Genomic DNA, 11815 nt, shown 5'->3' with positions numbered 1-11815 from the left:
TGACAGATGTTCTCTGTCAGAATTATTAGAAATCCATCAGCCTCTTACAATTTTGCAGCCTTCAACACTGTGCTGGATATGCATATTCAGGGCTAGAGGACCTGTGGTGGCTGGTAGGGCATTATTCTAGTTTTGCTGGCCTCCTTTATATGTCTATGTCTTTTCTCTCTAAAATCTTATTTAATATTATTTTTTGTCAGCTGTGTATTTGTCTTCATTGAAAAGGCAGCATATACCACAGTGTGATGATGAGACCTCTTTGCATTTACATAAAAATCTGCTTTGAACTGATATTTGCATATTTCACAGGACAACTTTTTGAAAGTGAGGTAGAAACCGCTTGTGTACCTTCTATTACTCCACTTAGACAGGAGCTTCCTGGCACTAAGTAATTATACATGTAAGAATAAACTGCAAAGAACAGTAAAAGAATGTTCAACCTGCTCTTTTAAAGATGATTGACAAAATGCTTTTAAATGGTCTTCTCCTTTTTTACTTTTAAAGACACAGAAAGTAGTCCTACATGATTGTTCTGGGATTATTTTGGTTTATTTCTGGAGGAGAGTGGAGGGGGAAACTGCTTTTACCTTAGAAATCACGTCTTGCTGGAGGACTTGTTGAAGGGCTCAGATGTTTATTGTGAGCTCTGACATTTTAATTGAAAGGACAAGAGTGTTGATTTTTTTAAACAAATAGATGCTTTGTCCCAATTGTTTATTAGATATTGGATTAAGTAAGTTTTAACAATGAGAGTAGTAAATCACAGCATTTTCAACAGTCTGACTTAAAATCTATTCTTTTCTCAGTTGCTCATCTTTAAAATTTTATATCCAGTGATATTATAATTACATTAATTCTCCATTTGTCAGGGGATTTTGAAAACTAATTCTCTGTTTCAAATTTAAAAATCAAGAATTCCCCAAAGCTTTTTTTGTTAAACTCCTGGATAACATTTAAAGCTTGAAAAAGGTTGGTTATTTATCAAAGAAAAAAAAAAAAAAGGGAAATGGCACAGTTCAGTTGGAGTAAAATAATGAAAATTTCATCAGTCTAGTTGGAAAAAAAGAAAATCACCATATTGAGTATTTTATTTAATACTATCTGCCATGGGAAATAGGGAGAAGACTGTCTTGAAGTATAATAGTTGAAAAAGACTAAACAGCAGGTTTTCTGAAACAAAATTATAGCTAAAATAAAATAAAGTGGCAAAAGATGACAATAGTGAAAGCCAAACAAAAGGAGAGAACAGAAACACAGAGAGAGAGAAAGAGACCGGTGAGCTCTTTGCTTTTCAGAATGCAGACTGGGTACATACTCCTGATTGCTAGATCAGTTTTCTGAAAAGGATATTCACCCTGTATCTAGGTATCAAAAAATTATATCTTTAGGAGGCCCGTGGGAATAGGAGAAAATTCTCATCTAAAGAAGTTACATCCATTTACAGAATGTGGATATTTACAGAATGTGCTCAGCTTGAATCATGCCGAGGGATCCTGTGCCTTCAGTATTTTGAGCCTTCCTAACCGTGCCACAGTAATAAGAGCACACTTGTGAATACTAAATGAGGACTGAATTACCATCATGCACACATCCCGCACCAGAGCCAAATCGGAAGTGAAATATCATGTCACGTATGAAAGCTTAAGAACTATTAATTTTGATAGCATATTTATAGTTCTCATTTACAGAGAACTCAAAATACTTTAAGAAAATGGAATACTAAATTTTACTAAAATAATGTAAATCAATGGGAATTATACATGAATTAGGACTCTTTGTGATGGTGGAGGAGTTCGACATGGAAGTATCTGTAGGGCAATCTCTTCATTCAATATTGATAATGTTAAAGAGTTTCCATGAGATCTGGGCCTCATTCAAACCCATGGGACTTCTACCGTTGACTTAGATGAGGACAGGACTTCATCCTCTTTTTTGCAGAGATAAGAGAACAACAACAGTGCGCCACACTTTAGAAAGAGGAATATCACATCCATTTGGAAGAACAGAGGGAATTTCAGACAAAGGGAGCACACTTACAGAAACCCAAATATGAGCAGAAAACTGGGTTAACTTGCTGTCTGCCAGCCCAAATGTCTCAGGGTCCTTGAGAAATGGGACCACAACTCTGTCTCTCCTAGAAGACAGTTCTGAAAAGAGCATAAATCGAATGGGAAGACCTTACGAACAAAAGCAATATACAGAATTTTTTATCATGCGAATTTCACAGACAATTATGCTTCCATAAGCTTAAGCTTTTTTTATAATTGGGGATAAAAATACACTCTTGAATGCAAGATTGAAAAAGATTAAAACATTAGAAAATGCTAAGGCAACTGCAGTTCCAATTTCCAATTTTCATCTTATCATGACACATGTAGTAAGTGCATTACCCCATTTTGATCCAATTCCATTAGATATTTGTAAGTCACATACAGCACTGGTTCATAAAACACAGCTTTCGGATACCCACCGAAATGAGCTAATTAATCAGAGAGGAGTAAGACAACTCCTCTGTGATGAGTGCAGTAGGTAATTTAACTAAATGAAGTAAATGGTGTAAAACCAGTGAGATAAAATCATCCGATTTATGGTGGGAGTTTTTTCCACAAGGTTGCTAGGCTGCTATTTTTTTCCCCTCAGAGAACGCTACCCCTCGCTGTTTCCCCAAGAAGAGACGAATGGTCATATCAAAGCAATATTCAAGGCTGCAGCCCATCGTGAACAGGAAAGGATGGTCACTTTTGCCATGACTATCCCGGAGGAAACAGAACCTCTCCTTCAGCTGGGAGAAGAGGACATGGGAATTCCGTAGACATCAGTGATTAGGTAAGGAGTTAAGTCTCCTTCAACAACCACACAGCAACCATCTGACCACGGTAAAGAGAGCAGATACATTGGAGTGGTGTCATCCCACAGCCTTTTGAAAATGTCTATGTAATTCACCCTGGTTTTTTTTCCCCATGGCATAGACTTTATTTGAGTGTATAGAATTGAAATTCCTTTTTGGTGTTCCAGACATCAGGAAATAGTTGTCTGTCAGAGTGGGAGACACTTTCATTGTCCATAGCAGGAAGGTGTTAGGTTGCTGGTTAAGTTTTTCTTTGAGGGTTTCCATGAGGTCCCCAGGTAATACTGGGGACAACCCCAGTTATTACACACAAAGGTAAAGCAAGCTAACATAAAGCCTTTCCCACAACTTCTAAACTTTCTTTGAAAGAAAGGATAAATCAACGTGAGATTAAAAAAAAAGGTGAAAATAATCACTCTTGATGGCTGGGTATTAATTATAACTTTGTGTGGGAGAAGTTAAAATCCTCTCTTATGTGTGAACTGGGCGTCTTTTCCCCACAAAAGAATAACTGTGTCTGTGTAGCACAGTCCTACGAATACCCAAACGAGCAGGTCCATGGCTTTTCTATGGATTTGTGTCCTGTGATTGCCTGTCAGAGGTCAGCGTCACCCTCGTGGCTGGGCAGCCGTAATAGAGCTCTTCCACACGGGTGCAACTTTTCCTTCCACGGAAAAGAATCATCCCTCTTTATTTTCATGAAACCTATAGGGAAATGCCAGCTTTGGGACCACGTCTGGCACAGACTGGGGGCGGGGGTGGGGTGGGGTGGGGTGCTGAGAGTCAGTCCTCCTGATGCAATTTGCACTTCTGGGTTGAGCGGCAGGGTGGGTGGTGGCTGGATGCGAGACCCAGATGATGGGGGCTGTGGGGCTGAGTCTGCCCGGCCCCGTTGCCCAAATGGGGCTGCAATTGCCCAGCGCCTCTAAAGCTCCTTGGGATGGGATGGGGGGGGGGGGAGGGGGGCAGGCGCGTACAAACGGTCTTCATTTCACTGGGAAAACGGGTTCAAAGCGCGGAGAGAGGCGGGGAGGGCTTGAGGGCGGGGGAGCATCGCCTGCCCGCGTTCCACCAGCCAGCCCTCGGCGGTGACATCGCCCCGGGGTCGGCAGGGCGGCCCCGGGATCCGCTCTCGGACCGCGGCCGCGCCGCGGAGACGGGGCTGTCGGCGGGGCGCGCTCCCGCTGCGGGACAAGCCGGGCTGGGGACAGCCGGTCCCGGGAGAGCCGGTCGCGAAGCGGCCGATCTCCCGGGGAATGCGGTCCCGGGAGGAGCACGTCCGGGGCCACCGGTCTGGGCTGCGCCCCCCGCCCCCGCGCCGCGCCGTCGGGGCTGCACGGCAGCGGGCGGGGCCGCTCGGGGGGCGCCCCCACAACTTCACCCGAAGTTTTCTCGCCGACCCCCCCGCCCCGCGACGCTGAAGCCTTCCGCCGGGGCTTCCCGCTCCCCACCCGGGGCACGAACGGCCGCAGGGCGACTTTCGCCGCCGCCTCTTGCCGGGGCCCGGGGCGGGGAGCGGAGGGGCCCCGGGGGGGGCGCGCCCGGCCCGCCCCGCCCCGCCCCGCCGCCCCCGCGCTGCCGCCTGGCAGGGCGGCGGGTGCCGCGGGAGGCTGCTCGGTGCCGCCGCCGCCCGGGAGGGAGGTTATGTAAGGGGGGAGGGAGGCGGCGGGAGGAGGAGGAGGAGGAGGAGGAGGAGGAGCAGCAGCAGGACGCCTCGCCGCCGCCGCCGTGCAGCCGCAGCCAGCCGGGGCCGGTGCCGGGGCGGCCGCATGTGCGAAGTGGGGACGCGGCCGCCGCTGGCCGCCGAGCGCGGGGAGCCGCCCGGGGGTGCCGCCGCCGCCGCCGCCGAAAGGTGCCGAGACATGGGGTGAGTCCGCTGGGCCCCGGCCACGTGTGGGCGCCGACCCCCGCGTGGGCGCCGCGTCCCGCCCCGGCCCCGCGTGGGCACCGCCTCCGCCGCCCCCCCTCCCCGCCCCGGCCCCGCGCCCCGACCCACGCGTGGGCGCCGCCTCCCGCCCCGACCCCGACCCCGGCCCCGCCGCAGGTGCGCCCGGCCGCCGCGAAGCGCTGCGCTGGGAGAGCCCGGCCGCCCTGCGAGCGCTCCCCGAACCCGGCGTTTTATAACGTAATTAATCATTTACCGGCCGCTCGGCGCGGCGGCGGCGGGGCTCCCGCCCGACCCACCGGCGGAGCGGGCAGGCAGCGGAGGAAGAACACCCCGGGCGCCTTACCGGTGGCAAAATCCCCGCTGGAATGAGCGGGGAGGAGCTGGGGGCGTCGCGGCCCGGGGGAGGCTGATGCGGGGCCGGGGGGTCCGGTCCCTCGCCGGGAAGCGGCGGGATGTGCGCGCCGGTCTGAGCCGCGAGTTCATTGTCAGATGTTCCGTGCTCTGCTTCAGCGAGAGCTCTCGGCTGCTGGAGGCACACAATAAACTTGCCTGAACTGTGCCAGTTGTTCGCTAATTTGTGTAAATATTCACCCCGCCGCCCCCCCACCCCCGCCGTGGTGGTTTTTTTTTAACATGCCAGAAGTCTCTGATAACATGTGATGGCCTCTTGGGGGGTTCGTCTTGATCTTTCCAAAAATCAGTCCTGCATTTTTCCTATCCTCTAACTGTAATGAGGGGACAAAAGCCAAATGCTGGCATTAGAGCAGTTTGTGAACTAAGTATCAGGAAACAGAGGTTAAGGTTGTGCTTTTGTCTTGAACTATATATAGGATTGAGATCCTCTCGACCAGAATGTCTTGGGGGATTCCAAACCCACACGTTTAATTTGCTTTATTTTTATCCTATTATGTTCTCTTACACCTTTTCTCTTCCTTGCTTCTCCTCAGCCCCCTGTGGCAAGGAATCATTCTCCAGTTTCTGAGCTTCCTCATGCTGCTTCCAACTATGCATACTCACGCTATAGATTTGTTTATTATTCTTGAAGTTACATAATTTGAGACAACATGGATAAATAATGAATTAAAATGCCACGCATGTGTCCAAATTTGATACCCAGGAGTACTGAGTAGAAGTACAGGGGCAGAGGGACGAATAAGATATAAGTATCTCCCCCTGTTTCACTTCGGGATTACAAGGGGCTCGTCTGCTTCTTAATTAAGTGAAGTTCCACTGGAAAATAAACCAGAAACTGTCCTTGGGGTTGGAGAAAGCAGCATCAAAACCTGGCTGGAGCAGCGCTGCCCCGCTGAGTCCAGGATGGTCAGAAACATCCATCCAAGGGAAAGTTGCCTCTGTCATTTTACCTGGGCTTCTCTAAAGGCAAATATTTTTGTTGATATTTTTAACCGTTTCCATACTGGTAGATCAGTTTAGCTGAAAAGCTTAGCTGTGGCTTGAAGAGAACTGAGGGGAAGGTCGCAGTGGTCCCCCACCCCCTTCTGTAAGTCAGTCGTAGCTCTGGGCTTGGCGTGGTCCTGCTCTGCCTCCAGAGCTGCTCAAGCTGCGAAGCACTTGAAGGCTTTTGAGTGCTCTGGTTGTGCTTGTGTCTGTGCTGCTACGTATGCTGTGTTGGGTCATGCAGACTTGCACAGGTATGAGACACGTTCACCAGTCTCATTCAATATCCTGATTTAATGTGTTTCACTTCAAGTTATTTCAGTCTTATGCCAGTGCACGTGAGATCAAACTCCCAGCATCATTCATTCCCAGGGTTTCGGCGTGGGTTGTATACGCTCGTACACTCTGTACAGAGTGCAGACAAGGTCTTTTTTGGATATACGTTTTGCCAGTGTCTCGCTTCCCATTCACCTTTCTGACAGAGAACTTGGAAGTATGTTTGTGACAGTGTTGTTGCAGCCGTGGCTTAGCACGTGTGACACAGGAGCAACGCCCCCGGGTTCCTCCCTGTTCCATCTCTGCTGGCAAATCCTTCACCTCTGCGTGCTCCAGCTTTTTCTTCTTTGAAATGGGCACCTCTGTACTTACCTGTCTTTGTGAAGCATGTTGTGGTGAGAGTACAGAGCTCAGTCTTTCTTACTTGAAAGAATATATTTTGTCCCAGGCCTTCCAGTGGGATTTGCTTCCTGGGCACGTTTTTGTGTCACGTATGGGGCACGTTCTCACAGAAATTGTGACAATAACTTGATGCTTAGCTCTTAAAATATTTTTTTCTTTTTCTTTCTTTTTTTTTTTTTCCTGGGGGTGACCATTGCTAATGATTGATTTAAATGCCGCCTATGGATTTGGCAGTGACTGATGGTGCTATGAAACCTGATATAGCTACTTGAGCTCAGTAAAGCTATTTAAATTGCTTATTAGCTGTGAGCTGAGCTATTTAAACTGTTGTTTTAGTTCAGCTTACTAGGCAGCAAGGTAGTGTCAAGTTTTACAAAAGTAGCTTACATGTTTAGTAAAAATTAATGCCTGTAATTCAGGGGATGTGAAAACAATGCTGTAAAAAAAAAGAAGTGTCCAGGCAAAAAAAAAAATCTGCTTCAGTGCCCGTTAAAGTCAATGTGAAGGTTCCTGCTGGCTGAAAACCATTGTCTTTGGGTCAACGCACTGTTAAGGATCTTGCTGGACAAATGTTTACTTTAAAGGGAACAAATCTTTTCCTAAATCACCACTTTCGTCCACCCAGCATATCTGATAACTGCTGTTATCTCAATAGTCTCAGAACTTTAGCTATTTGAAAACCACAATGTAACACATTTCCAGCTGTAGAAATCTTTGAAAATACCACCTGATTTGTCTCTTGGTGTTGCAAGCCAAGGGCTAACACAACCAAGAAAGTGGCTCGCTTGTCTGTGGCTCTGATTTTAGTGAGCTGTACCTACTCATCTAATAGCTGTGGTCTGATTCAATTTGACCTCAATTTAAGCGGTCTAAGCTAACTTTCCAGTTATAAAGAAGCTTCAGGTTAAGTTACTAGATGATTTAAGGAGGTATTGGATAGCTGCTTCATCTGTGCTTATTACTATTTTCATTTCTTTAGTATTGCTTTATCTCTGTTACAAAATATTTCTTGTTATGAGGCATGTGACAAGTATCCAGTTTGGATTAGACCTGTAAATCACTTCACTGCTGCTGAAGCTGTTATTTATATTATCTGTTGGATTAAAACTCAACTAATTTAAATACCCTCTAGCAATAAAATTGAATTTAAAATCTGTTTTATAAATCATATCAAAATGAAAATCAGGCCTCTGAGTGTTAGAAATTATTGCAGAAAGCTATACAACAATCTAGAAGTGTGTGCTATACAGGTTAATGATGAACTAGCTCATAGCACACACTTCTCTTGGCTGATATGAGATGGCTTCTCTGTGCTGCTTCCACAGGGGCTAATGTGGTATATTATTCCCATCTGGCTGGGATCCATCCATACCTCCCCCAGGTGGGCTCTGGGCCCATGCCTTCCTCCAGGAAGGTGGGAAAAGGTGAGTTTTCATGCCTGGATCAAGCAATGAAGTAACATCATCTTAAGGAGACTGGACTTATGAACAAAACTCTGCCCCTCCTGTAATATTTTCGTGAAAAGGTGCAGTTGGGGGCCTATATTTCTGAGAGCAGTCATACGTAATGTTTTTATTATGCAGTGACATTTAAGAGAATCAGGGATGTCTGTCTTGCACTCTTGCCTTCTGCTGTTAGCAATAGTAACATCCATCGGCCAACATATGGCTTTATTTGGGGAGTAGAAGGCAAACAAATGGGAGCACGAGGAAAGAAGAAGGTGAAGAAAGCAGATGATGTGATGAAGCTAGTGTTATAGGAAGACATTAATTTTGGATGGTGTTCAAGCTGGCCTTTCCCGGTACCAGCAGTACTTTAGATACCATGGTGATAAGCTTCGCCTAAGAAGCTCCATAGCGGGGAATTGCGTGTTGAGGAGGAAATTCACCTTGGCTGTCGTCCAGCTCCCGCTGAAATCCACGGGAGTCTCGCGCCGGCTCCCTCCAAAGTTTGGCTGAGCCATCTGTCCATGAGGGAAGGGGACATCCTGGGACGCCGGGGGTGATGGGCAGATAATGGCACCCGGCTTTTGCTGCAAAGCCGCTGCCCCTCAAAGCAGGGCTGGGATGAACGTACACCCAAACGCAGCTGAGTTGGTACTGTGAGCTCAGGGACTCTTTTTTGAGGTTTTAAGGTTAGCAGCTGCAGTTCACTTCCTAGCACAGCGTGGGGGGGCAGAGTATATCAGGCATCATCCAACTGGTGATGGTGTTGGTGTTCGAAGAAAGGGACTGAGATTTGATAGATGCTGAGGCTGTTAATCTCATGATTTTCTGAAGCAGCTGGCTGGGGATGCTTGATTCTTCACAGCCTTGGTTCCTTATGTAGGTATTCCCATTTTGCAGAGTGGATATAAACGGCTGCTGTTCTGATTTGGAGAATTTGGTACCTCTGTGTACAGATAGATACAGGTGTCTATACAAAACCCAGTGGAAAAGTCAGGCCCACAGAACTTTGAGTTCTGGAGTAGTATGTTGGGTTCACTGAAATGGATAAAAAACTCTGTTGACCTCAACAGTATGTATAAAACTTGTTATATGTAGTTCCTTTCTTATATTTAACACAGTTTAAGTAAGGTTAGAGAGGCAGGGAGCTTGGTGGGGTGGGAGGAAGAAAAAAAAAAAGAGCAAATAGCTAGATCGTCATAAGGATTTGTGTATGCTTAGGATTTTGGTGTGGTTGCATTCAAGTGAGTGAACAAACCTGTAATGTTGGAGTGTTTCATCCAAGTCTGCCAACAGGTGAGAGACCTTGCCGCCTCTCACACAATTATGAGAGGAGATCATAACAGTGCAGATAGATGCGTGTAACTGAATTTGGGCCAAAATATCCTGTGTGAATAAGCTCCAAAGAAAACCTGGGACTGGGAGAAATTACAAAACAAGCTAATAAAAGAGTAGCAGAAAGAAATGATGGAGTGATTGGCATGAAAGACACAATGGGTTATGAAAAAAATTGTAGGGTCTGCTAGAGATAAATTCAGCAAATTACAATAGGAAAAATCTGCCAATATCACAACTAGTTTGAGTGCCCTGGTGCAAATTTCACCAAAATTTGCTCACATAGACAATGCTGTAGAAAGAGTGAACAGAAAAGAAACTTAATGCTAAGAGAGTGATCATAGTCTAGTTGCTCTCAGCTACTAACCTAATTAATTACCACTGTTAATTTGATTATCACTTGAGAAGAAACTTATAAATAAAATATCCTCCACAAAGTTGGGATGTCCCTCAAGCCCTTCTTTCTTTTTGAAAAGAGAATGGTGAGTAGGTCTCCTGATAACAAAGGCATCATTTGAAATGTTAAAATGAATTATTTGATGTTCAGTTCCTTTAAACTGACAGTAGTTTTAACTGGTTCAAGATCTGACAAAGTGTCTTAAACTGTTCAAGGATATTCCCAGCATGACTGAAACAGGCAGAGAGGAGCAACGAGTTTGCTGAGAACTCAAGAGCAAGGGCATCAGCCTGGTTTTGCATCTAGATTTTCTGCAGTGCTGTGTATTCACTTGGCTCTATTAATCCAGTGCCTACAATAAATAGCCTCACCCATGAACATATATTCAAGGACGGGTAAGCGTTTGGAATGAGCTGTTGGTTTTCCTGTTGACTTTGTGATAGGGCGTGTGCAGAGTGGGAAGGTCCTTGGTCTTGAAGGCTGCTACACTGTCAAATCTCTGCCTGCTTTCACCTTGAATGCTGTCCATCGCGTCTGTGCACTTTGTGCACTGCAAATACAGCGTGCGAATTGTTTATACTGTGTTTTGGTTGTGGCTCTTTAGGGTGTAAATGTGCTTAGGGGAACGTATTTCAACTGTGTTTCTCTGATAATTAAGCTATAAACTGTAAATAGCTGAAAATCCTGTTATTAAATCTCAGAATGTGACAAGGGCACTGCCTTCAAACGAAGACAGAAAGCATTTAAGCTTGTGCATTAAAGAAGCACTTTTAATGGCAAGTGCAATTAGGTAGGGAATAGACCATTAGTATCAGGGAAGGTTACTGCTGTGCCATAGGCACACATCATCCAGCACAGGTTAGAGATGGTGTGAGTAGGGGTTGTGTAATACATACTCATGCAAAATGTACAAGATGAGACTGGATGATGCAGTTGATCTTTGATTGTATTTTTGATGACACATCCTAGCTGCTCTCTGCCTGTTTGTAAGAGAAATCTGCCCGCTGCTGCTGGCTTGGATGCTCTGTGCTTAGCTCATGTGTGACATGAGTAGCTGGCTGCTTACTCCTCATTGACGCAGCTACTATTAGAGGCTATTGGACCCTCTTGCATCACTTGGAAGTGCTTCGTAATGGTAATTTTGCCACTGGGGTCAGGATTAAAATGAAGATAATATTTTAAATAATTGATGCTCAAGGCATTTTAGGATTTGTTTAAAAAAAAAACAGGATATTGCTGGATGACATCACCAAGCGGGACAGCCTGCTTAATGACTCATAGGGGAGCAGGAGGCTCTGCTGTGTAGGTGTTCCAGGATTTGTGGCTTCATGTTGAAGGCTGGCAAGACTGGGAGCTTTAGCTGCACAACAACTGTGGCTTTATCATGGAGAAGAGTGAGCAGATTTGACACAGGGGAAAGAGGGCCTGGCAATGGAGGTGTGAGCAGAAGTGACTGCTGGTTACTGTGCAAAGCTTGTTCACTTCAGTGGCAACGCATCCTCCTTTCCTGCCTCCCCCACGCACTAGTCTGATTTTATTTATTTGACGTGGCTTATCAAAATGCAAGATTGTAAGAATTTCTGAAGTGACAACGTGTTTTCTTTCTGTCTGGAAGTTTCACTGCAGCCTACAGGATTTAGAAATGCAAACCCTGCTGCAATTCAAAAAGAAATTTTCTGTAGAAGTTGCACTTTTCTGCCTACGCATCAAGGGGCCTCAGAGAGCCCTCTGGAGCTGCTAGGTGTTGTTCCCCGTTAGCATTTGCATTACAGTAATAGAAGTCCTGCAACTGCATTCTTATCAGGCGAGGTTTAGTACATCAATGC

At 46.1% G+C, this 11815-nt stretch overlaps 1 protein-coding gene across 3 annotated transcripts in view; it reads left to right on the top strand.

Annotated features, from left to right (window-relative positions):
- The first annotated feature begins 3291 nt into the window (after window positions 1-3291).
- The window catches only part of HOMER2 (homer scaffold protein 2), a 60716-nt gene continuing 52192 nt past the window's right edge, over window positions 3292-11815 (top strand). The window contains exons 1-2 of one of the 3 annotated variants that reach the window (XM_069798354.1): window positions 3292-4715; window positions 5684-5846. In XM_069798354.1, the coding sequence (XP_069654455.1) occupies window positions 3789-4715; window positions 5684-5779 (1023 nt within the window). In that variant the 5' untranslated portion in view covers window positions 3292-3788 and the 3' untranslated portion in view covers window positions 5780-5846. Of the gene's footprint in view, window positions 4716-5683; window positions 5847-11815 lie in introns of those variants that run through there. The other 2 variants (XM_069798352.1, XM_069798353.1) reach the window with 2 other exon arrangements.

The sequence above is a fragment of the Haliaeetus albicilla genome, chromosome 12 (genome assembly GCF_947461875.1).
Source record: "Haliaeetus albicilla chromosome 12, bHalAlb1.1, whole genome shotgun sequence".
Lineage (NCBI taxonomy): Eukaryota > Metazoa > Chordata > Aves > Accipitriformes > Accipitridae > Haliaeetus > Haliaeetus albicilla.
Note: the sequence above shows the minus strand (reverse complement) of the source record. Positions and strands in the feature narration are given on the sequence as shown.